General features: G+C 46.0%; 1 protein-coding gene across 1 annotated transcript in view; it reads right to left on the bottom strand.

Annotated features, from left to right (window-relative positions):
* Nucleotides 1-992: 992 nt before the first annotated feature.
* LOC135876752 (two pore calcium channel protein 1-like) overlaps nt 993-26,011 on the bottom strand; it is a 29,634-nt gene continuing 4,615 nt past the window's right edge. Inside the window, exons 3-19 of the mRNA XM_065402088.1 lie at nt 22,241-22,355; nt 20,599-20,727; nt 20,007-20,123; nt 15,846-15,964; nt 15,449-15,550; nt 14,444-14,570; nt 12,289-12,490; nt 10,948-11,092; nt 8,730-8,915; nt 7,516-7,580; nt 6,774-6,861; nt 5,923-5,992; nt 5,080-5,299; nt 4,717-4,807; nt 3,863-3,976; nt 2,806-2,924; nt 993-1,138 (exon numbers count right to left, since the gene is read on the bottom strand). Coding sequence (XP_065258160.1) covers nt 993-1,138; nt 2,806-2,924; nt 3,863-3,976; nt 4,717-4,807; nt 5,080-5,299; nt 5,923-5,992; nt 6,774-6,861; nt 7,516-7,580; nt 8,730-8,915; nt 10,948-11,092; nt 12,289-12,490; nt 14,444-14,570; nt 15,449-15,550; nt 15,846-15,964; nt 20,007-20,123; nt 20,599-20,727; nt 22,241-22,355 — 2,155 coding nt within the window. The remainder of the gene's footprint in view (nt 1,139-2,805; nt 2,925-3,862; nt 3,977-4,716; nt 4,808-5,079; nt 5,300-5,922; nt 5,993-6,773; nt 6,862-7,515; nt 7,581-8,729; nt 8,916-10,947; nt 11,093-12,288; nt 12,491-14,443; nt 14,571-15,448; nt 15,551-15,845; nt 15,965-20,006; nt 20,124-20,598; nt 20,728-22,240; nt 22,356-26,011) is intronic.

Genomic DNA, 26,011 nt, shown 5'->3' with positions numbered 1-26,011 from the left:
TGTGGCCCCTGTATGAAAGTGAAACCAACTATACCTTCCTTCTCACCCACACTGTATTGATACAGGCTTATCCCAAATGAGTGCTTGCTTACTCAGAGTAGATTGGGAGTCTCTTTCCAGCAGGATACTTCCTCACATGCTTTAATGAAGGATGGTTTGAGGCTCTTTGCACAATCAGGCAGACATCTCTGCATCAGTAAAGTCTCGAGACCATGACATGACTATTTCTTTGCAACCAGGACAGCTAGAGCCTTTTTTGATGAAAGCAGAGACTCTAGAGAACGAGCGAGAGGCTCATCTGCACGCACCCCTCTGAAGAACAGTGTTTCAGGCTATTTAGATTTGCCCACAGCTGTGGAATATTAGCAGCTGAGAAAGGTTAAGGTACTGGCCAACCTCTGCCCACCCCCCACTTAGCTGCCATGGTTAATTAGCCCTTTGAAAGCATGTCATGGCAAGGGCTAGTGAAATAGCACATTACGTAGCAGCTTTGTGCCAATCATTTTTATTTTAGCTTACACATTTATCCATAGTCTTGACTAGTAATGCATCTAAAGTCACTGTACTAGAAAATTTCCAGTTATAAGTAGCTAAATATTCCTTAACAAGGTCAGCCTTTTAAATAATCTATGTAATGCTACAATATTTTTAGGTAGCATGATCTCTTACTGAGCTATCTAAGTAAGATGCACACTCTTAACACTCCATGAGCTTTCCCTTTAGGAAATACTTGCCTTTCCAGGATTTATATGTGGACTTTTACTCCAGGTAAAACTGGCCAATCTGACACAGGGTGCTACCAGTTTGCTGCCACTTTAAATATAACCCATCCAATGTGCAGAAGAGCATCATTGTGCAGACTTGCTCTAAAACTCTAAGGATCTTGTACATGACAGTGCCAAAGTTGTATGAATTGGAGTCAGAGCAGAGATCTCTTAAGAATTAATAGAGACAGCTAGTGTTTCCACTTCTATTCCCTTCTGTTCTCCACACTATGCAGCACTGTCAAAGGTGGGATTCTTTGGGTAAACATCAGCAGGGGAGAGGTTTAAGATTTCGTCCACTGATGGCCCATCATCTTCTGGTAGTATCTCTGCCTCAAACATACGCTGAAGCAAAGCATCAACTGTCCTGTACCCTGAGAAAAGAAAAAAAAAATACATTGGTTTCTATACTGGCCTAGGCTAGTTAGCCATTCCCTTGATTTACTTTATGCTCAAAGGCTGAGTGGTCAAGTCAAGTCATTTTGTGATACGTCGCTCACTGGGTGACAAGTCACTGAGGTGTCTACCCTGCTGGCTTACACCCCATTCCCCAGCAACCAAAGGCAGCTCTTTCAATCAGCATGTGTTATTTACCAATATAAAAACATATACATGTGAGAACCTCCCTCTGTTGGACTGGTCCCTACAACACATTTTCTAGCACTTTGTCCAATAACTATTTGAACATCCTGAACAAATCCACATTGAAAGAGCAAACAGTTTTCATTAACTGCTGCCCGTTCAAGGGATTTTTTTAAATGAAGCAGTTTTGATAGAGCACTTGAAGAAGCAGGGAGCTCCATATGAGGCCCCTAGACTCAGGCTTTCAATCAGTTTTTGTGTTAAACAGTGAATCCAGGCTTATAGTGAGCTTCAACTGGATTCAATAGGAAACAGCCAAGATACAGGGAGAGAGTTTCTGGGAGGGAAGGATGAGCATTAAACCAAGCAGTAAGAGTTGCAAAGAGTTACCAAAGAGCCTCAGCCAGGATAAAAGTGAAGTGGATACAAGGAGAAAACAGCAACAAAGAGGCTTCCTAACATCTGGAGAAGCTGAACCACCAAGACTGTTCCTTGTGTAAGTAGCTACTGCAGGCAACGAGCTCATGCTGTAAAGCCCAGGAGCTTGACAAAGAAAGCGCTACAATAAAAACAGCAGAAACACCATTAGAATCTGAGTGGGGATGCCAAAAGCCCCAAACTGCATTCTGATTGGCTGTTGGGCCTGATCGTGCCATATTTGATCACAAACATGTGGGCGTGCTCCGATGAAAGAGGTGCTGGGGGCTCAAGCCATTTTTTAACTTTCATAATGGATGCAGCAAGCATAGAGGTGCCGGGGCTATGAACTGCCAAGCCAAGAGCCCTGGCAAAAATTAAGCACTGCCAGTGCCCATCATACTTCATGGACGAGAAGATATGTGAGGGTTGGAAATATTCCTAAAGACACTCCTTGGCCCCAGCCTGCCATTTAAAGGGGATCTAGGTGGGTTTTAGCTGCAGAGACAGCTACACCTATATCAGCTTCCCCTGCCACCCCAATGCAGGGCTGCTCCCCTCCCTGCCTTGGGACCGGAAGTGCCCTGGACGTCTGTGTTTGATGAGATCAGGGGAGAATTAAGGTTTTGAACAGCTGATCTCACCAGGAGTGGCTTCTTCTAGAGTCCCATTAAGCTTTTTTTTTTCCCCCTTCCCCCCCCAAATGGTCAAGTTAACATGCCATCCTGTAATGGCAACTGTGCACGAGTAGGCTATTGGAGAGGGGCTCAGTTGGGTAGAGGCACACTGCACCTAAAACACACACACACACACACACACACACACACACACACGCCTGCGAGGGTGCACTCACTGACTCATTGCTGTGGGTTGATTAATGCCAATTCACAGCAATTCAGTAAATCTGTTTGTCAGCCCCAGGGGTCTTCCAGCTGCAGTTCACCGCCCTGGAATATTTGTAATCACGAGAGACCTGACCGACAAGCAGAGAATTCAGCAGTGGATTCGTTCCCCAGAGAAGAGCCTTCGGGAATGGACTTACTTTTAGAAGCTATTTTAAACATCAGCCCTTTAGACTTTTTCTTGGTTATTTCTTCCCCTCCGAGGTCATTCTCACTGGTTTCCATGTTGTCTATTAGTTTACCATCACGCAGTTCTTCCCTTTAAATAAAAAATATATATCCCTATGAAGCCACTTAAAAATGCACTCCAGTGCTCTCCACACGTTCATGGACTGGACTGGATCTCGCTATTGGGGCTTGGAGCCCCAGCAGTCCCTCCCCCAAAGGCCCCTCTGCATGCAAAGCAGAGCATGGCTCAGAATCAATGCAACAGACCCTGCGATGCAGGAGCAGAACCCCCATACCGCCGTCAGGAGAGAAGGGAGAAGGAGAAAGCAACCTTTCCCCATTCTAAACATACAACCAACTGCTGCTATTGACAGTCTTCCAACGGGGTCAGTGAAATGCTGGCCTCTTACAGCAAGGAGCAGGTGCCTGTCTGCCTCCCACCCTGTGACTGGGCATGAGCAGAGATGTCTGTCCAGAGAGGGTCTCATTTTAGCTGTTGGCCCATTAGGGGCTAAGTCAGTTGCCTGAGCTCACACTCCCCTGCCCAAGCCACGTTCTAGGCTAGGGTTTAAAGGAACTAACACCACACCTTTCAATCAGAGTCCAGATGCCCACTGCAGCCACTCAGCCTGTCTAATGAGGGAAATCGGACAGTCTCTGAATACAGTGACTAGAGCAGCCCGAGGCGGTTTTATTGATTTCACTAAAGTAGCTCCCTGAACACCCCTCTCTGCCAAAGGCAGGCAAGCTATGGGTGTGTGCGCGCAGGAGGGAATGTGAGAGAAAGTGGAGTGGAGTGTAAGAGCCTATGCAGAAGAATCACCTGTTTCTTGTCCAAGGCATCTGATCACCACAAGGAAATGGAACTGAACTCACCCAGGAGACTCTGGAAACCTAGATCAGATGCTTCAACTCTTGTATTTCTCAGCTGCACATCACGAAGGACAATCCGATTACACTTCCCTTCAGTAATGGATGTGTTGAGAGACCCACCCACAAAGTACCACGTTTCCCCTGTAGTTTACTTACTCTTGGATTCCTACTCCCAGCTCTTGAATTTTCCTCTCAATGGCAGTTTCTACTTCACTCTTTTCCAGGGAGTACTCCACAAAGAAAGCTTCTAGGATAAATGCTATGAGAATACTGAAGGGGGGGGGGGGGGGGAGAAAGACACGCTGTTTGTATAATCCTGCCTTTTATTAGCAACATGCCCAATGTTTTTGCAGAGTAAGCCCTTGCATTATTAATCGATTTCTGCCATAGCAGACTGTGGAATTCATGGCCCATCAGTACAAATCGGTCAGTGCCTAGATACCATGGAAATGCCCCCAGAGCAATAGATAGCCTTTGCTATTTGCCAAAGACCCCCCAACCTGTCTTCATGGCCCGGCACTGAACAGGGATGGAGGAACCTGCAGAGTCCCAGTCAGATTTGCAGCTAGACAGAGTTTAATTCTTATTCTTTAAAATTCCAGCCCCAAGCAGCACTTTACAGAGTTAAGCGCTGTTGTCCATGAGACTCGTTTAGGGCTTGCTGTCCCTCCCCTCTCTAAAGCACCCCCAATCCTTCCTCCGCGGGGGACACAGAATCCCTCGTTCCTTCCTGCCTAGGCTGTTCCATCTTCTAAGGAGGAGAACCACCCTTTTCATCCGTAAGGTGTCCCCCAGCTCAGTACCTCTTCACGTACCTGTCAGCAGGAGGCATTTGCAGGGAAACCACCATAACCCAGAGCCCAAGTGTATCATCCCAACCACGCAGCAGAGCTCCAGCCATCCAGGCAGTAAGAACCCCATGAACACATTACCTCAGGTCTTCAGCCTGCTGTGGCGCTAAGCCCCATGCTTCCCCACCCCCAAACAGATGGAAACGTCGCTGAACTTACTTTATGATCATGATCACCACTACAATGTGGAAGGCAATGAAGTACAGCTTGGCAGCCTGATGAGTGACCAGGGCAAACCCATTGGCAAGAAGTATAAAGTTAAGGACTAGGATAGAAAGGGAACGTCTCCCTGCTGAGAACACCCTGCTTGGGACAGTCAGGATGAAGACAAGACAAGACACATTTGAGCTTCCCTTGGTGACGCTTCCTAGTTAAAAACTTTACTGAAGGGAATTAAGATCGCATTTCTTTCTCCATTTTGATCCCATTGAAGTCAATGGTGTGTGTGTGTGTGTGTGGGTCTTTCCATTGACGTCTGTGGACTCTGGATTGGACCCTGTGTTATAGATACAGAAAGGATATCATGCCACTGATTGACGACAGTCAGCTCCATCAGAACAACGAATGAAGATGTGATGTCATTGAAGTTGTTCTTGCAGTATTTGGCTCGAGCAAACATAGAATCTTTTAAGGCAGGGTTTCCACACTCCAGGGCATGATGGGCAGTGGAATTCCTGGGAAAGAACTGGATTTTCCCCTGGAATAGTTCCATGCCAATGATAGCAAACATGTAGTATACCACCTAGGGAGAAAGAGACCCATTCCCATAGATGTGAACGTCACATGACGGCTTTACCCAGCAGAGTACGGAAGTATCTAGGATTCCATCATCAAATTCCCCAATCCACATCCCAGATTCTGTACCTAAATACTGGGCCACTTGAGCCAACTGTGGCTTCTCTCCAAGACACTTTTTGAGGACAGCTGGTACTAGAAGATTAACAGAGACTTAGTCCAGGAAGTAGTGATTCCATACAAGGTTTAAAACTAAACTAAGCACAGAGGGAGAAGAATTTTGAACTGGAACCTAAGTTGATGGAGGTAGGTTTTTCCAATTTATCATCCAATTTTTTTTTGGGGGGGGGGAGGAGGAGGAGGAGAGAAATGCACAGCAGCATCAAGCAGATAAATTATATATATCCTGAACTGGCAACTAGGGAGAACCAGATCCTGCGAAATAGCTTTATGCATAAATAATCCTGAAAATATTCAGGTCCACCCATACAGCCTTGCTTCTGGCCAGAGAGTGACCGCTCTGAAGCTTTATAGTTCGCCTTTTGACGAGAACATCGGAATTCTAAGGCAAACAAGGTCATGCTACAGCAGGAACTGCGGCACTTCAGAGTTCGTGTCCAGGGTGCTTACCAGGGCCAGCCCACCAAAGGTCAGCATCGTCGGCACAATGTTTATGAGCGTATTCATGATGACCCGGAACCTAGAACAAGACAATTCATGAGAGCCCCATGCCCAGACGTTTATTTAAAGAGATAGTCCAGGAATTCCTGATAGGTGGGGGACTCCATTGTTCAAAGAGGCACCATTTTGTTTTGCAGGGGCGTGAGAGAGAAAAGTGGTGGCAGAACTCTGAGTGATCACTGGCCCATTTGCCTCTGCTGGTTGTTGGTGCCATTTCTCTGCCACTGTCCCACATTAATGCAGAATGGGACTGGGGTGTAGGCTTGATCGTGTTTAACACAGTCTGCCTGCCCGCTGCTGGGTGGCCTTGTGTGGCTTCCCCATTTCACAGGAGCAGTGCTTGGTCTGCTCTAGTGGGCTCTCACTTGAGTGAGTGGTGGGGCTTATTCCTGTTTGAGAAGAGGGCTGCTAGGGGCCCTTAAGCTTGGTCTACACTGGAGTTCCATTGGTACAAACTTCTTTGGGTTGGGGATGATGTATCACCAACATAGTGGTAAAATCCTTTAGCAAGGACGCAATTTATGCCAGGATAAAGGTGCCTTATTCTAGTACAACTTATTCCCATATGGGAATGAGACTAACTACACTGGTATCAAAGCCCCTTTGTAAAGCTGTGCAACCCTTGTAAAGCCATACGGCAGCACGGATACAGCCAGCTACACCAGTATTGCGTGCGTGTGTGTGTGTGTGTGTGACCAAGGGCTCGATCTTCTCAGCTGACTGGGAGACCCGGTCCCCTGCCAGCCTCTAGATCAGCTCAATGCAGTGGTAGAGGGCTACAGCCCCATTACATTCTTTACCTTTGAATGCTATCCACAATCCTGATGAGCCGGAGGACTCTCAGTATGAAGACAATATCCAGCACTTGCTGGCTGTTGTATTGACTTGCTGAGGAAGAAAGAAGCACCAGCAGCTTTTAGTATATATGATCTCCAATACTTCCCTGTTTGCTTAAGACAAAGGCTAATTAAATCACTAGGCAAAGCACAAAAAGTGTCCCCCATCAGTCACAGTACAATAGCAGAATGAGACAGAGCCTTGAGATGGTTGTGCATCACAAGAGGTTCTATGTCTATCATCCTCAAAGATGTGTACACAATTCCGGTACACGACACTTCAGATTCTGACAAGGATGGGTGGTTTGTATTTCAAAACCCAAAATAAAATAAAGGGGTTTGCTTCTGCCCCCCTCCAACATAAGAGGTAGTATTTAATTTAAATGGATACCTTTCATCGCTATTACATACATAGCTGGAATAAACACAAACTATGTTGTAATCTAAACAATGTTACCTACTCAAAGGGTACAGATTATGGGTTCATTCTTCCACGGATTGTTATTTAAATCTTTTTATACTTCCCCCTTCCCCAAAACATGCAGAATTCTTCATAAGTTTCAATGGAAACCATGATTCGAGAGTGATATTAGGAGATAAATCTTACACAAAAACAAAAAGTCCACCACATAAACTACAAGTGCCTGAGAAATTAACAGCCTGCTAAGGCCACAGAAGAAGGTTTAAAGCGTAATGCTGTTCTTACCTGATTTAAGTGAAGCGTTGAGAATCGTAGCGATCAGAGCAGCGATAATGATGGAGGTATCAAACCTAGTGGTGATGGAAAGAATTCTGTTACACAGATAATTCTATTGCACATCCAAGTGCAGTGCAGCCATTTAGATACTAATAGACACAATACAAGGCCTTAATCTGCAAACACTCAAACGTGCTTAAAGTTAAGCACACAAGGATTCCTACCGAGCCAGAGGAACTATTCATGTACTGGAGCGTTTGCAGGTTTGGGCCCTAAATGGCTGGACTGTGACCTCTTTGGGGCAGGGACTGTATTTTAGTTTGAGTTTGTACAGTCTGCCTAGCACAGCAGCCCTTGTGTTTCTTCATGCACTGAAACAGCCATCCAGGACTAAGCAAAGTTTCTACATTGGACATATGGTTTGCAAAGATGACCTGCAAGGGGGGAGAATGGCTTACACTTTTTTGGTTTTTGCTTCTTTACAGTGGATAAAAGAGACCTAGAATGTTCTTTCCTCGTTTGTTTACATTAGAAATTCAGGCCCAGTCTGTGCTACAAGTCTCTGGACAACTGGAAAACTAGTAGGGTTCCAGTATCACGGGGGGAGAAGAACCCAGCTAATGAGAAGGGTGAGGGGATTCTTGTATTGACTGTTGGAACTAACGGTTGTTTCTGTTAACAGGTATTTAAGTCCCACCCCACTTGATTTATTTAAAAAGTATGATAAAGCTCTTATACCTACAAGCCCCAATGGGTCTGCCAGCAAGTCAGTGACAGCCAGGGCTTAACATTCCCAATATTTGTAGGGCAAATACACACAAGAGCTATCACCCCACTTCCAGACCTTCCTGCAGTAGTATTAAAAAAGCAGCACAAACCCAATTGTTGAAAACCAAATGAAAACATACATTCCTTTTTAAAGACAAGCCACCTCCCGCCTCCACTCTGGTACCAAGAAACCAGTCCAGTTTTCTAATCCTGCACTCCAGTTTGAGTTTAGAGCATTTCTCTTGCCATCTCATGTTTGCAATAGCTTTCGTTATATGCTGGTTATGCAAGTATGAACTTTACCAGTCTAGTGCTGGTTGTTTTTACAAGAAGAATCCAATTCTAGTAAGAGGCTGAATGGAAAGTCATTTTGGCTGCAAAGAGAAGAAAGTTGCAAGACATTCTTCCCATATCCCCTCTACCCCCAAACCACCACAACTCAGCACCCTACTTACCAGTTCCAGAACTGGGTCTTTGCAAAGAATGCCCTGGGTTCATAAATGTACACTTTCAAGAGGATCTCGAGGATATATAAAGAAAGGAAAACCCACTCTGCATAGGAAATCAATGGGTTTTCCTCATCCAAAGCAATGAATACGGCGTTTATTAGAATGATTACATCATAAGTCCAAACAAAGCCCCTGCAAGAAGGGGGAGAAAAAAAAAAAAAAAAAAGGAGTTTGTTTGCTCCTGCCTATGAAGGTTAAAAAAAAAAACCCCTCAGAAGACTCCCCTGTGACCTTAAGAGCCCTTCAATGCCAACTGGCAGAGAGGCCCACTGTTGTGTAGTTCTCAATGTTGTTTAAGATATCAAATGAAAGCCAGTGGCACACTAGTCATTAGTATCATTGCAAAATACATATATTAACACTAAAAAAGGAATTACGGACGCTTGCTGATATTATGCTTTCAAGTCTGTGATCAAATAAACAGAAAACCAGGTTTTCTTCCAGACAAGAGGGAGGACAGTTACCTCCATCTCTAATGGGAACGGTCTCTGACATCACCATGTTCAATGGGCAGTTCATTTGCATCAGAGATAAAAATAGGAAGAACAAATTAATAGGAGGTTCTGAAATCAACATGGGAACACACTCACGTCTGCACCCCAGTGATTCATCCTGACTCTGGTGAATATAAGGAGAAGCAAAAAGATGTTTCTGTTATCCATCACATAGGGGGCCGGCATTCTTTGTATCCATGAAAGGTGGATCCCCTACCATGTGGGTGGGTGCTGCTGAACGGGCGCTTTAGATGACTAAGATAAGAAAGCTAAGGATTGTAGCCGGTTAAGTTTTAGTGACTTGAAGAGTGTTATACGTCTGTCTTATTTGTAAGCAAAACTAATGGACAGAAATGGTTAGTCTTCCTTTCAGTTGTCTGTTAATAAACTTCTTGTTTTATCACAAGCACAAATCAGTGCTGTTATATTAAGCAAAGTGTGAATTCCTGGTTAAATCAAGCAAGCTGGTGTGTACACGGTCTCTTTAGAGACAGTGGACTTGCTAGTTTGTGAGTGTCCAGTGATGGGGCTGGATGTTGCAGGGAGACACTTCTCCAGTTTGGGAACTGATACACACCAAGGCCTAACCTGCAAGGCAAAGTTAAGCCTGGCAGAGTCCTGAGGAATCTGTGGGGCCAGTTAAACTGGGAGTGGCAGGGAGCTGTCACAGAATTTAGCACCAGCAGATTTCTTTGATGCTGAGGCAGAGAGGTAACAAGGCAACATACAGTTCTGGATGCTCTAAGAAAGCCTCAGAACCCTCCCATCCACATCCCCATTTCCCAGTTACAAAACCAGCTTTGCCATATATCAGCCAGTGTTTCAGTTTAAACAGCCTTTTCCCCCCCGATGGAGAATTTAGGAGAGTTGATGTAATTTAACCTTACATTTGAGAAGCCAGTTACTGCAAGTGTGTATACTCAGTTGTTGACAAGATCTAGCTTTCAGTGAAGTTGGAAGTTCAGTCTGCATCAAATCAAGCAGCGCTCATAAATAGATGTGAGACTGCCCAGAAGAGTAGAAAGGAATTGGAGAACATTAAACATCAGACTGAGCCCTAAATTAGCTCTTGATTCTAATTTAATAGGGGTTGGTGAAACGGAGCGCAATACCACTTTACTACAGAGACTGCTGGGTTCACTTGCATCTGAAGAAGTGAGGTTCTTACCCACGAAAGCTTATGCTCCCAATACTTCTGTTAGTCTTAAAGGTGCCACAGGACCCTCTGTTGCTTTTTACAGATTCAGACTAACACGGCTACCCCTCTGATGCTGGGTTATTATAGGTTTTCAGACCTGAATTCAGACTCCTTTTGAGCAAGACTATTTTCAAGCCAGAATATACAGCAGATCTGCTGTATAATACTTGTGATATCATTCAGTGCTTATAGCACGACTGAGTTAGAGGGACTGGAGCGTGAAAGTGGGGATTTTCAGTAGCATTCAGCATTGGTCTAACTCCTACTCAAGTTAAGGATCAAACTCCACTAACTCAAGTGGGAGCAGAGTTATGCTAAGACTGAGCGCTTCTGAAAAAATCCCACCTGTAGTGTTCCCCTTGCAGTGCTGGCATTTTCCAGCCTGCCATCCCGGGGGACACTTGTCCAGAGGTAAATGCTGGTTTGCAGCATCATTATGAGATGCTCATTGTGAGGGCAGAGACAGACTTACTTGTGTTGAACCATGCTGCGTATGAATAGGCTCACTGCTGAGTTATACACATGGGGCATCCAGTGCTCCAGGGGGTGGGTTTGTATCCTCATTGCAATCACCTGGATGTTCAGAAGGTCTGCCAGACGCACAAAAGATTTTTTGTCTGTAGTGGACAGGAAAGATGCCCATTAGCCTACAGGCATAATAAATGGCAGCATTTCATATTTGCAGAAATACAGGCCTTATGTGAAAAAGCAGTACTTCACTCTGTCCACATGCACACTCCAATACACAGGACTTGACCACCTGGGCAAAAAGGGAGCTTCCTTCAGCCATGCTAGCTTCATACTAGCTAGGAGCCCTCTTAACCTGTGCAAGGAGCTGTGGCATGAAGTTGTAAAGAGACTTGCCGAGGAGGGGGGGGGGGGCGGGAAAAGAGAAGAGGGGGGGGGGGGGGGAAATCACATCTATAGGACTCATTTCACTCCTTACTTGCCAAATTTTAAACCTCATCTCAAGAAGGCCAATCTTTAGACAAACAAACACGCAGTGGTCAAATCACACATCCACAGTTAAGTAATCACCATTCATTAACATAAGTGGTTGCAAATAACTGAGGAATTTGCTGAAAAATAAATGCTGGCTTTTTAGTAGTCCCCACTGTAAGTTTGTTCCTAGATAGAGGCTGGAAATCTGAAAGCACATTTAAAGTGCAAAGGAATTTTCAGACTGCATCCGATGAGAGCTCCACCTTTCCCAGAATCCTGTCTCTAGTAGTGGGTACAACAAGATGCTCAAGAGGAAGGCACGAGAAACCCCACAGCAGGAAAACTCCCCCCAATCATCAGGTTATTTTCTTAACCCCCTTCACGGAGAGGCTGGCTCATGCCTGGCAGCAGGAGAACTTATATCCCTGAGCTTAAAAGCCATGGCAAAAAAACAAACAAAAACAGATTTCCTCATCTGTATGGAAAGCGAATTTTTTTTTTTTTTTAATGCCAAACATCTTTGGAGATTCTCCTACACATTTATCACGTAGGAGTTTTAAATTTGAGGTCATGAAGGCTCCAAGACACTCTGTGCACAGAAACAAAGTGGCCTAAGTGTTACAATTAAATAGAAAGAATGTGTGAAAATAAACTGAGTGCTACAAGCTTAGATAAGTGAGGTAGCAGGATATGCCTGGTTGAGAGTCACCAGTCACACAAAGCCAAGTGACCAGATGGGTAGATTTTCAGCATTCACTTCAGGTTGGTTACATATGGTACATTGAAAATACAGATCTCACTGCTTAAGCCCAAAGGTCCTCCCCTACTTCAGTAACGCCTCCCAAACAAGTGTTGGTTTACTGCTACTCACCTACATAACCTTTTTGTTCCTCATCGGATACTCTCAACAGGAGCTCTCGATGGGAAGTGGTGATATCTGGGGCCACTAGTTTGACGAGTTGCTTCCACTGGGATTCTTGAACAACAAATTCTGTGCCCTCCTTGACCTTTAGGATGTTGAAGGCTTCTATCATCTTGTGATGCTTCATGTAAGCAAGTTTGCGGATCTCATTCTGGAGGAGACAATGGATTTCAGATACCAGGAGGGTGGATTTATTTCCCTCCCATCTCCCACTTATTTTTAAACTTAATGTAGTTTTGGGATATTCGTGAACACCAGATTTGTTCTTGCATTTCTATACTAGACTGCCAAGAAGGAAATGAACCGAGAGCAAAAGTTCCCAGCTGACAATGCTCCATTCAGCCAGAGAATAACTAATAATCCAGAGTGACTCATCTGGCCAGCTGTGGAGCAGTTGCAGCAGGCTACCAGGAAAGTCCTGCCCTGTAGAGTTGTCACTAGCCCCTATTTCCTGCTCAGTCTATCAAAAACTTCCCAAACATATCGAGGTAGGATCCATAGCAACAGTTTGCTCCCATGGGACACCTCTTAGCAAATTAAAAATCTAGATGGCTTATACTAGGCCTTGGAGGATGGTGTGCAATGGGGGGAGAGGAGCGGGGAAAAGAGTGTTGGTATGTAACGAACAGCATGGAGGAGCGAGTCACAAGGGCTTTATTATGGACTGGAAGGCCCTCAAGTTGGAGTAGAAGAGAAGAGGAGGGAATCGATTTAGAGATCACATCAACACTAACAAGTGAGGACTTGGAAAGTGGCAGCTACCCGGCTGATTTCTGTGGTATACAGATGGGAGATGATCCTGCCAACAGCTAGCTCCAGGAATTTGGGCAGAAGAGGCAGCCAACTTCGTGACCTACCTCTACTAGGCAATCTGCCCAGCAGACAGCATGCAGGGATGGTTTTTGTGGTCTCCTGTTAGTGCATTTGGCAGGAGACTTGTGTACAAGAGGAAGGTTAGTCTGTTTATGAAAGTTCAGTGGAACTTTTAGCATTAGCCCTTTAATTGCACGCACTAGACCTGCTTATAGTGTCCTCATTTACCCCCAAATTTGGTGGGTGCTACTGGAAGAGGGAAGTTCTACCCCGCTCTGATTGAATATTGCATCCTCTGCTTTGTCCTCCTGCCAGTGCTTTAAGGGTACGTTACAGAGCAAACACACACTATGTAGAGTTGCTGCTGGATGGCAGCTGTCTTCCAAGTAGAGACATTCTGGAAGGGAGGTTTTCCTAATGTTTAGCAGGAACAGTGTGCAAAGAGGACTGCACCCAATCTACTGATGAGCACACACACCAGGCATTTACTGTGAGAATTCAAAACAAGTGGTGGTTGTGGCACTATCAGTATTAAGGCATTCTGTATTGTGTATTTCTTATTTTTATTGAAGTAGCAGCCGGGCGCCCCAGGCATGGGCCAGGACCCCATGGTACTAGGTGCTGGGCAGACAGGCATGGAACAGAGGGACAGTCCCTGCCTAGGGAGCTTCCCTCTTCTCCCCACCTGGTCTTCTTTGACTGCAAGCTCTTCAGGGCAGGGCCCATGTTTATACTGAGCCTAATGCCATGGGGTCTCTGGGTGCTAGTAGAACCATTAAGTGACATATGGAAACCTCATTAAATGGCTCTAAAAGATGGTTCAGAATCAGCAACTGATTAATCGTACTGTCCCCTGGAAAGGATGAGTGGCTGGCTGCAGGACGTTGCCTTGAGGAGCCTTTCCTTGCAGATGCTCTGTAGGTCTCTCCCCTCTCTCTGCCCCCACCACTTAATGTTGCAGTACAACCCCACTACCAGGCTGTAACAGGAAATTTGCCATAATGCCAGCACCTTACAGCTGTGCCGTAAGAGGGGTTACTGGATAACCAAAACCCCACTTGACATCTAACACAAAAAATATATATATCGCTGTCCCACTGATTTGATGGCCTAGCGCTGGGCGTCGGACTCACTCCACAAAGCAGTCTGCACTGGATTCACAAACACTTGAGACTCGGAGGACCAGAGGAGGAAACAGATGTTGTTAAAGCAGAACACTCCATGCAGAGATGGGTAGAGTCGTGTTATTGCTATGCCCAGTCCAGGAGATGCTCTTCCTCGCACACTTTACCTTTAAATGGTTCCTGTAATTGTTGTACACAACAGCCAGGAAGACAGACATGAAGAGGTAGGTGTTGATTACAACATAGGTTATGAAGAACAGGGAATACCACCAACTGAAGTCAAACGCCGGCATCCTAGACGGGGAGAGAGTGACGTTAGTCATTTTATAGTGAAAGCAGGGATTCATATATAGCAATAAAACCTCTGGGACAGCTTCCAAAATGCTGCCTCAGGATACATTGCACCTTATAGGCATGAGACTGAAAGCAGCGTTAGAGCAGGTCAGTCTGAAATTCAACAAGTCAATCACTCTGCAAGAATCACAAGCAGCATGTTCTTGGAGTCAAAATTCTTCCCATGGGTGCTCATTTGCAACTGTTAATGAGGTGGATAAGGGGAGTGTAGAATTTGGCCCTTGGGTGGAAAGCAGAGGACACCCCATGCTTCAGTCCTCTCCAGCTCTCTTGGTCCCAAGGCTATTGTACAATGAATGCAGCTCCTGGCGCGGGGGAGGGAAGAGAGAGAGATACTCTCACTGGTAAATGCAACTCTGAATTAAAGGCTAAAAAAGCCATAAAACCCTCATCAGGGTTTGGGTGCTGCCTGGAGGTGGTGATAGTCCCCACTGTGGTAAGGGTTACAGGGTGAGGGGCAAGTCAAGCCACTCACCATCAGGACAAGGCTAAATGCTCCCACCTCCCCACCTGCAGAGTCCATCCAAGCCAGTCAGATCACACAGCGCCTGGAGGCTTTTAGAAGTACTGTGCTGTTTGAGACTTCCTGATTTCCTAGATGATTATATCATCTGTGATTTAAGGACCCAGAAAACAGAGAGATCCTTTTACGTCAAATATGGTGACAGACGCGGCATGTCTTTCCTTCTACTGCAGCGAGCTCTGGATTAGGCCCTAGACTGCTGCTCCAGTTCTATGCGCTATGCTGCGCTTCCCGGCTGCCCAGAGATATGTTGGTGCACCTAGATAGCCTGGCATCTGCAGAGCAGGGTACGTACATTACGTCAGGGCTGTTGGCTGTCGTCACCAGCACGTACAGATCAAATACGATTTCTAGGTAGTTTGTAAAATATGGAGATCCTTCCACTGTCCGGAGATTCCTGAAAAGGAAGAGACACCATGAAATTACACACACACACACACACACACACACAGATACCAAGTCACTGACACACAGCTATTGCAGGGTGGTTGACACTGCAGTCAGACTCCCTGTGGCCTTATTTTTTGGGAGTACCCAATACCCACAGATGATAAAGCCAGTCATGGTTGCTCAGCAGTTCTGGAACCGCAGCCATACTTCGTCATCTGCAGGATTTGGAGCTGGCAGATTCCCTCGGATCCAAAGCTTGAAACCCACCACACGGGGGACTCCAGAACGGAAAATGCTCTCACCTGTCACCGAACAGCTTCAGAGCCATGAGCGAGAACATGAGGACGCTGAACATGAAGAGCAGGAAGACATACGTGATCTCTGGCAGTGTGTTTCGTATACTGCGGAACACTCTCCGGATCTGCCAAGACACAACAGGGAGCGTTTAGAAACCAAACTGCGTCAGCTTTCCCCATGGCTTTCACACCAGAGTTTGTAGCCCCGCCATGATCAGGCAGAGCAGGAGACAGTCGTTCTTTCCATTGAGACAAACTGATCTAGCCACCAATTAACTATGCCCAACAGCAAACTCCACTCTGCATCGTTACACCACCTGTTTCTCTAGGGCCCAAACTGGACCAGGTCAAGCTAGATTGGCTGCCTGGTACTTAGTTTTTGGAGGATGCCATCTTGGTCCCCAGAATGTCAAAGCTAAGTCTCTAGCCCTTATGTTTGCAAAGAAAACCTTCCAGCGTCCAAAGATGATCCAAGCGTAAGCTGGTGCAACAATATCTGCCTGAGTCTGCAGGCAGCCTGAGAAAATAGCTTTGAGAGGCCCCCCCCAAAGTCTCATTTGTTTCAATGGGGTAATGCCCCGGGTGTCCCGTGACAATGATTTAATTAACAATATTGTTAGCTATTGTACGGTGTATGAAGTGTGTAAGGAAGGAGGGGGCAATCATCCTAGGAAGATCAGCACAGTCTGCTGTAAGGGTATGTTCCACCAGGAAAATGCTGCATCACAGGAAACTTGTGAGCCAACACATTTCAACTAACAGTATTAGACACGACTTCACACTTGGTATAGACAAGCACTGCCGTGGAGGAGTCTTTTCTGGGTTCCATGGGCTTGTTGGCCAACTGAGCATACACAGTCTGAATGGCATCTCATGTAGGCAGAGCCTAGGAAGATACCAGGGCCTTCTCCCCCCGTCCCCAAGAGACAGAAGAGGAGTCCCTACCTATGTACAGCAGAGACACCCTGTTGAAAAAGGGGAAGCAAGCAAAGGTTCTCATCTCACACCCGCCCGAAGATGTCCCCATGCACAATTCAGTCACTAAAGTTGAACAAAAACATTGCCAGACTCTGCCAGTCAGTCACCAGAAGGTCTTGGACTGCATCAACTTTAAAACCATGACCATCATCCTCACGTAAGTCACTGCTCTGTACAACTGCTTAGAAAAGCTCTTTTACCCAGAAGCCTGCATCATGGCACAGACAAGTGTGTAAGGCTATGTCTACACAACGAGTCTTACAGCAGGGCAGCTGTGCTGCTCTAAGGTCTCCCGTGTAGCCACTCTATGCCGGCGGGAGAGAGCTCTCCCACTGGCATAATTAAACCACCCCCAACAAGCAGCAGTAGCTATGTTGGCGGGAGAGCGTCTCCCACCAACACAGCACTGTCCACACCAGTGCTTTTGTCATTGAAAATTACATTTCCCCACCACCACTTCCCTGACTGACAAAAGTGCTAGGGTAGACAAAGCCTAAGCCTCCTCTAAGACACTAAATACGCCAAGCTTATAAAGCAAGTCGGCCTCTCACCCAACAGTTCCCCGGCAGGCAGAGGAAAAGTTGTTCAACATTAAGCACTCACGTTCGAACCATGGGTAGGCCACTTCATGAGCCACAGCTGAACTGAGCTGTGTTCTAAATCAGAGTAGGAGGGATGAAAGATTACACAAAAACATGGAGATTTCCCTTTGGGGAGAGAGGAATGGAGATGGGACCACACAAGACAGATGTTAAGTCATAAGAATGGCCTTGCTGGGTCAAACCAATGGTGCATGTAGCCTAGCCTGACTTCTGACAGTGGCCAGTGACAAAAGCTTCAGAGGGAATGAACAGAACAGGGCAATTATCAAGTGATACATCCTGTCACCCGGTCCCAGCTTCTGGAAGTCAGAGGTTTAGGGACACCCAGAGCATAGGGTTCTGTCCCTGATCATCTAAGCTAATAGTCATTATGGCCCTAGTTCTTTTTTTAACCCAGTTATACTTTTGACCTTCACAATATCCCCTGGCAGTGAGTTCCACAAGTTGACTGTGTTGATTGAAGAAGTACTTCCTTATGTTTCTTTTAAACCTGTTAAATATATTTTATTGGGTGACCCCTGGTTCGTGTGTTACATGAAGGGGTAAATACCACTTCCCTACTCACTTTCTCCACACCATTCATGATTTTATAGACCTCTAGGACATCCCTCCCTCAGTCATCTCTTTTCTAAGCCAAACAGTGCCAGTCTATTTAATCTTTCCTCGTGTGGAAGCTGTTCTATACCTCTAATCATTTTTGTTGCCCTTCTCTGCACCTTTTCTAATTCTAAGATCTTTTTTTTTTTATATGGGGCGACCAGAACTGCAGGAAGTATTCAAAATATGGGTGTACCATGAATTTATATAGTGGCATTATGATTTTTTTCTCTTATTATCCATCCCTAGCCTACTGGCTCCCAACGTTGTTAGCTTTTTTGACTGCTGCTGCAGCAGCATGTTGACAGATGTTTTCAGAGACCTGTCCATAATGACTCCAAGATCTTTCTTAGTGGTAACCGCTAATTTAGACGCCCATCATTTTGTATGTACAGTTGGAAATTCAATGCTATGTGCAAAGTGCACGTTGGAAGAAATAATCCCACCTGCCATTTTGCTGGTTAGAGTGTGCTCAGATACCATGGTGATGGGCACAGTTCAAGAACCTGAAGAGAACAGGCCAAGTTTTAAGATGCTAGCTCCCCTGGTCCCGCTATTCACATGTGGCTGTCACCACTGGGGCTGCAGTGCTGCCCATCAAGTCCCTGAAGCCCCTTCCTCCATGTTAGTCACTGCCACACTGACAACCCTCCACAGACAGCATGGCGTCAGTGCTGCTGTACAGTAGCAATCCACCTGCACTGCCTGAAAGAAAGAGCTGTGCAATCTTCTGGCCACACCTGGTTTCCACCAGCCCCATCAATGGCAGCCTAAGGGTTAAATCAGTCATGTCCCAACCCCTTCATCTAGCACAGCAGAATGATAATTGCCCCTACACCAAATACACACTCATCCCTTTGCACCTTAGAGCCCGGTCAGAGTTCAAATGCTTTTAACAAATCTTAGACAACCCTCCAAATCCCTACAAAGTAGGTATCATCCATATTCACACAGCCACAGACAATTTGAGATCACACAGTAACTCAGAGGCAGAACTGAGATTAGAACCTGTAACTCCAGGCTGCTGGTCCCATGCTCTCATTTTAAGAATCTGCTGTCTCCCCACAGCAAAGGGGGTGCCTTGATTGTCAAGCAAGGGCCAAGATAGCGTTGGAGGCAGTGATCCAGTCTGTTCATGACACAGGAGTGAACAAGTGAAGTCTGGGCAGCCTATGGGGTTGAGATGACAGCGTAATTAGCACAGCTGTGATCTCGTTTGCCTAGAAGGGTTCTAGAAACAAGTAATTGTTGACAAGTGAGCAGAGCAGGCAACAGAAGAATAATTAGGACATGAACTTAAACTAAGAATCCAAACAAAGTGAACTGACCCCAAAGAACTTGGGACCATGCAAGAATTCAGGTTCCAGCCAGAAGTTTTTCAATCCTGTTCTCCGAGCCGGCAGTGATTAGGTTAGGTCACAGCATAGGCAGAAGGAACTCTCTCTATTAGCAGTAGGGAAAATCCTTCCCTGCTCACGAAGAGGAGGAGATGGAGGCTCATTTTTGAAGCTACTGCAATTCCCCATTATTTCCACCATTCCAAAGCCATGGAACCACTGCCTGCAGGAGTCACTTTCTTCTCGCCTGGCTGTCAATGAGAGATCTTCACTCCGTGCAGGAGAGAAACCCTGCCGATATGCACCCTATTCTCCCTCTGTCACAGCCCAGAACACAAGAGTTCCCGGTCACACTCCCTCTGCTCTGCCACAGCCAGGCACCAAGAGCTTGACCGTTGGGGACAATGAAGCTCTAGAAGCATTTTGGATTCACACCAAAGGGAAAGAGGGGTGTGTTTGCACACACCCAACAATGCTCACGCTGACCAACCACAAGGGTATCTTTGAAGAAGAGGGCCTTGGCAGACATGGTAAGAAAAGAGCCATATCTTACAGCCACTCTGTCAAATGCTCTTACTCCAAGATATCAGCAGGCAACTTCAGACAACCACCACCACCCAAACCCATTCATGTGATGACCAAGTGTTGCTTACCTGGCGACTTTCTGCAAAGTTTATTAAGAAAATGGGCCTCAGGAATCTTGACCATCTAATGCTGTTTATGTTCGAGATTTTAAGTGCCCCATAGATAATCAGGTCAATTAAGGTCACCTGTGGAAGAAAGAGCAGCAACAATTCACAGGAAAGGGTTTGGTCTACCACTCATTGTAACACAGGGACCTGCTCTTTGAGAATTAAGAGACCCCAGTTTCATGGGGTAGTGTTATCTCCTACAGGACATGGAAGTTTCAGTAGATTAGACCATGTTATGACATCAAGACTGACAATGCACATAGAATTAAAAAATTGCTCTTGCCACATTTTCTTTCAACAGAATTTCAGAAACTATGCCTCTGTTGTAAGGCATGCTCTGAAACTGATCTATCAAGAGAAGAGGGGGACACATCGGAGCTGTACAAATGAGAAGAGCATACAACAGGCTGTTTGTAGATCTGGCTATCAACCAGCCCCATCATTTCACACAATCCTTGTCACAATGGAAGTGGAAGTGGGGAAAAAGTCTACAGAAGATCTAGCTTTGCACACCTAATTCCTTCACGTCACAGTGACCATGGCTGCAACTCACCAGTATTGCTATCATGATGCAGATATTCTTTGTATCCTTCCAAAACACATTGCGAGGGGTGACTTTGGCAAAGTGCACCAGTCGCCCGAAGAACACCAAAAGGCACAATACCTCCACCAGCGAGGTGGCCTACAAAGGGAGGACAAAAAGTTTAAGCCAAAAAGAGAAAAAGTGGTGACTGTATTGCTAGACTGCCCCAATATCTTCTCCTTAGCTGCGTTATTCTCTACCTGCCACCGGACAAGTTCAGACAGTGAGCCAGAGGGAAGGGGGAGTCACAAGAAACACAGAAAGGAGGACATGTCAGATTGGTTTTCACTGGGAATTTGCTGTTGATGGAGCTATTTTTTGAACGGTCTCTCACCGTAAAATGTTTTTTAAAAAATAAAGTCCCCTGTTCTCGCGTAACACTAGGAATTTAATGAGGGTGGCATCTTAGGGAGTTAGTAGATTTTTATGTATGCAGAATTTGGGACAGATTCACGATGCCAGTGCAGTATGGAAGTCTATTCTGGAAATAGAACCCCTAGCTCTTCTAGAGAGCTTTTAATCCATAGATCTCAACGCACTTTACAGAGGAGGCCAGTATCATTATCCTCAGTTTACAGAGAGGTGAAGTGACTTTCCCCAAGTTGCCCAACAATGACCAAGCTGGGACAGATTCCAGGTCTCTGAAGTCCCAGTCTAATTGCTCTATCCCTTAGGCAACACTGCCCTCCCTAATATAATACACAAGAACCCCAAGCCAACACTAAATAATCATCTTAATGGTGTGCTAAGGGGGAGGGATAGCTCAGTGGTTTGAGCGTTGGCCTGCTAAACCCAGGGTTGTGAGTTCAATCCTTGAGGGGGCCATTTGGGGATTTAGTTGGGGATTGATCCTGCTTTGAGCAGGGGGTTGGACTAGATGATCTCCTGAGGTCCCTTCCAACCCTAATAATAATCTAATCTATCTATCTCACAATGCAGCTAGAGACATAATCCCTGCCACAAGCCAACCTTGGACAAGACGAGACCGCAGAAAGGGTGTTGGGCCAGAATTAATAGAAGACTAGTTACTCAAAAAGGGCTAGGCACACAGTGCGAGGGAAGACAGACATTTGTTTAAAATAAAGGAATAAAATAGTTAAGTGTCTTCACTGGCCAGTTTCTTGAAGAGTTTGCAGGATAAGTGCATCTCCAGGAGGGAGAGGAATGAGGTGAGGTTAGTGGCCTTGCAACCAGCTCAGGAAGATGTTCTGTGCATAGGGGGAAGCATGGCAGAAAAGCAGAGAACACTGAAAGTGAGCCAACAATGTTTTGAACCTGGTGGTGGAGCAGAGGGGCACTCCATGGTACTGCTGATGGAGGCACAGCACTCATCACCATTAACAGGGCTTGCACACATTGATGGGAAAGCCATTCCTTGTTTGCACAGGATTATATTGGCTATGCTCCCATAGAGTTCTGAAGATTAGATTAATTCAGCAGCACCAGGGATCACGGATATTACTATAAAAAAAAATAAAAATTGAGTAGCCTCCTCTACTGAATGCAAGCAGAGAAATACTCCTTTATACGACAAACTGGAGTATTATAGAAGACATGAACTTTCTCCATCCATCTACATGACAAAGCTGTTCCCTTTTACCCAAATGCTTACCAAGAAAGGGAGTGGGTACACAGCAGGATCTTCAAACACAGCAAGGAAAAGGTCTACAAAGATAAAGAAGTAGGTGGCTGCTTGCATAGTCCAATGGTTATAGAGATAGTAAAGTCTGGGGAGGCAAACCACAGATATTAAAAATTAGGGCACTAGTACATGTGTATTGATACAGCAAGTTTACAGTGGGGAGAAGAATACAAGCCCTTCCAATGCAACAGAAGTAGGTTATGATTTCTGACAGTACACAATGGTGGCCCGTGAACACCCAAAGCAGTGGTGGGCAACCTGCGGCCCGTGAGCCACATGCAACCCACCACTGACCCAAAGACTACTGGAACACATACAACCTGCATAGAATATCTAGTCCAACCCTCTGCTCAAAGCAGGACCAACCCCAACTAAATCATCCCAGCCAGGGCTTTGTCAAGCCGGGTCTTTAAAAACCTCTAAGGATGGAGGTTCCATCACCTCCCTAGGTAACCCATTCCATCTTGCAAGGCCTCAGAAGGTCACCAAAAAACAGCTATTTGCTGAGTTTTTGTAAGAATTGTCCCTGTAAAGCACTTTCCTGAGTGAGCTAGTTCATTTAGCCAAGTTCTTGTGTATATTGAAAACTTCCTAACTGTTCAGATGACTGGTAAGACTCAGGACCTGTATTCTTCAATTCAGTTTCATAATAAAATGTTAACACAAAAACTTGGTAAAGTTGCCTCTTCTTTATAACTAGCCCTTCCCCTTAAGTTATGTCACCACTGGAGCGGACAGCAGGCTCCCGAGCTCGGGAAAACAGATGCGCACTACCTGTGCTCCAGCTAGCCGGCTAGAAATAGCAGCGTAGCGCAGGGTAGCATAGGCAGCAGCTGGGGCCAGCTGTCCGAGCACAGACACGCCCAGCCTCCCGATTCAGATACCCAAGTAATGCCTCAACCAACCCTGACCAAACATTTTAGAGTCACTTCTCAGCACGGTCAAACTCCAAACTCCCAATTTGTTCTGTTTTAAGACAAAGCCATTTTGAAGATATCTGAGCTAAAAAGCATTAGGAAGGTGTTTCTCCCCAACCCCTAAGGATTTTTTGGTGAACGCTAGCTTTAAAACACCTTTTCTCCAGATTTTCCATAAAATTTCTCCCCCGAGATGTGATATTGGTTTCTTTTGTGAAAAGTGTGGGCACGGAAAGAGATGGAAAACCAAGAATGAGCATGTAATACAAAGCTAGCTTCCTTCCACCTTCATTACGGAGCATGCTCCCACTGTTCCATAACTTTTGGCAGCACACTTTACCCCTGGAGCTAGATTATATTTATTAGTGGGACATTCTAGCTTTCACAGGTGTCTTTTATTCATCCTTACAAAAGCACCATTTGACTTTCAGTTTTTTACCATGAACATGTTAAAATAGCAAATATGACAGTGTACTGTGCGTCCGTCACTGTTGTTTTAAGACACAAAGATTCTAGAACATTGTCCATTGATACAAAGTGCTACACTTGCCTTCTTTTCGCTGGGGAAGGGAGAAGGGCAGGAAGAACCACTCAGTAAAATGGCACCCCAGGAGGACAGATACTGGTTCTGAATTGGTGACTGCAGCCTCCAAAACATATTTCATGATTATGGCCATGAAAAAAACAAAAACAAAAAAACCCACCACAACAAACAAACCACACACCACCACCACATAAACATCACCGATAGAAACATGGTTGGCCAGACTAAGAACTAAGGGACTAGAATGTTTTGGTGTTTTAATACAAGCACTACGCTGTTTGAGGGAAGATGAGCCAAATGGGACGAACTGATTGAGGTTAAAAATTAAAAAGGATGGGGGAAAGACTGTTTTATCAACTGTATATCCACTGTAACTCAGCCTGTACAGCCTCTAGTCTTCTGTATTCTCTTCCTTTTGTATTAGTCACTTTCTCTTAATACTTAGAAATGCTTTTAAGCTTAAGAAAACAATTCATACTCTCAACAATGATGTTCACCTTGAATAAAAGAGCTCGTCACTTAAAGGATAAAGTGCATATTTTTGTTTTGGTTAAAAGCTGTCTGACGAACTATCAATAAACAACTGAGAGGAAAGACTCCTGAATGTGTCAACATCCCCTCCCATTTGCTGGAGGGGCTGGGAAACAAGCAGCTATTCTTTCATAGTAGCAAGACGCTGCTGTCCCACACTGGTGCTCTGAAGATTTCTCCAGCAAAAAGAGAGAGGGGGGGGGGGGGGGAATCAAGACTTGACATCACTAAGGTGAGAAAGAGAGGGGCAAGAACACTCTCTCTGGGAAGAGTTTGTCTTCCTACATTGCAAATATATTAAATAAAAAAAATTAGAATTTTTTTCTAATTTTGACAATTAAGATGCTCCCCCCCCCCAACTTTTAACTAATTTTGCAGTTGCTGGAAGTTAAGGCAGGGATAAGGGTTCACACAGCACTGAAGGGGGGCTGCAGGGGGCTCCCAGCACAGCAAAGGAGCCCAAAACACCTGAGTGCAAGGGATGCTGCAGTCCTGGCCTGGTGGAGTAGAGATGCCTCCCCATGGCCAGGACCACAAGAAGTAGGGTGATAGCAACTGTGAAAAAACGGGACGGGGGTGGGGTGGGGTGGGGGGTAATAGGCACCTATATAAGAAAGTCCCAAAAAACGCGACTGTCCCTTTAAAAACAGGACAGATGGTCACCCTAACAAGAAGGAGAATGAGCTCCCAGCTCCACCCCAAGGCAGAAGCATTACAGCAGCCAGGGCCGGCTCTAGGCACCAGCAAAACAAGCTGGTGCTTGGGGCGGCACATTTTTAGGGGCGGCATGGCCGGCGCCAGAATGCCGCCCCTAAAAATGTGCCCCGGCCGCCCTAGCTCACCTCCACTGCCGCTCGCGCGCCGCTTCTCCCCCTCCCTCCCAGGCTCTCAAACCTGGGAGGGAGGGGGAGATCCCGAGCGGCCGCGGCGCGCGAAACAGCTGTTTCGCGCGCCGCTGCTCCCCCTCCCAGGCTTGAGAGCCTGGGGGGAGGAGGCAGGGCTGGGGATTTGGGGAAGGGGCGGAGTTGAGGCGGGGGTGGGGGTAATTAAAAAAACGGGGGGGGGGGGGCGGCCAAAATTGTTTTTGCTTTGGGCGGCAAAAATCCTAGAGCCGGCCCTGACAGCAGCAGGGTGGCCTCCCCCCACGGCCTCAGCATCCTCCTCCTCATGGCCCTGGCTGGGGTTGTCTGCTCCGCCAGGCCAGGCCCCCAGATTTCCCCGCGCCTTGCGCCTGCAGGGAGCCCTCTACAGTCCCGCTGTCACGAGAGTGGGTCCATGACAGCCAGGCTGCAGAGGGCTCCCTGCACTGTTGTTGGGCTGGTGACACCGGATCCCTCCAGGAACAAGGTGCGGGGAAGGCTGCATGCCTGCCAACGGTTACCGATCCATAATTTACTATCAAGTAAACCACCTCTCTACTCTCACTTGAGATTCCCCTGTTTATGCATCCAAGGATCATATTAGTCCTTTTCTCCACAGCATCACACAGAGCTCATGTTTGGCTGATTATCCACCATGACACCAAAAACTTTGTCAGAGAGTCACTGCTTCCAGGATGGACGTCCCCATTCTTTATTCCTAGATGTAGACCAGGGGTCGGCAACCTTTCAGAAGTGCTGTGCCAAGTCTTCATTTATTCACTCTAATTTAAGGTTTCGCGTGCCAGTCATACATTTTAATGTTTGTAGAAGGTCTCTTTTTATAAGTCTAACACATATAACTAAACTATTATTGTATGTAAAGTAAATA

This window comes from Emys orbicularis, chromosome 3, assembly GCF_028017835.1.
Source record: "Emys orbicularis isolate rEmyOrb1 chromosome 3, rEmyOrb1.hap1, whole genome shotgun sequence".
Taxonomy (NCBI): Eukaryota; Metazoa; Chordata; order Testudines; family Emydidae; genus Emys; species Emys orbicularis.
Note: the sequence above shows the minus strand (reverse complement) of the source record. Positions and strands in the feature narration are given on the sequence as shown.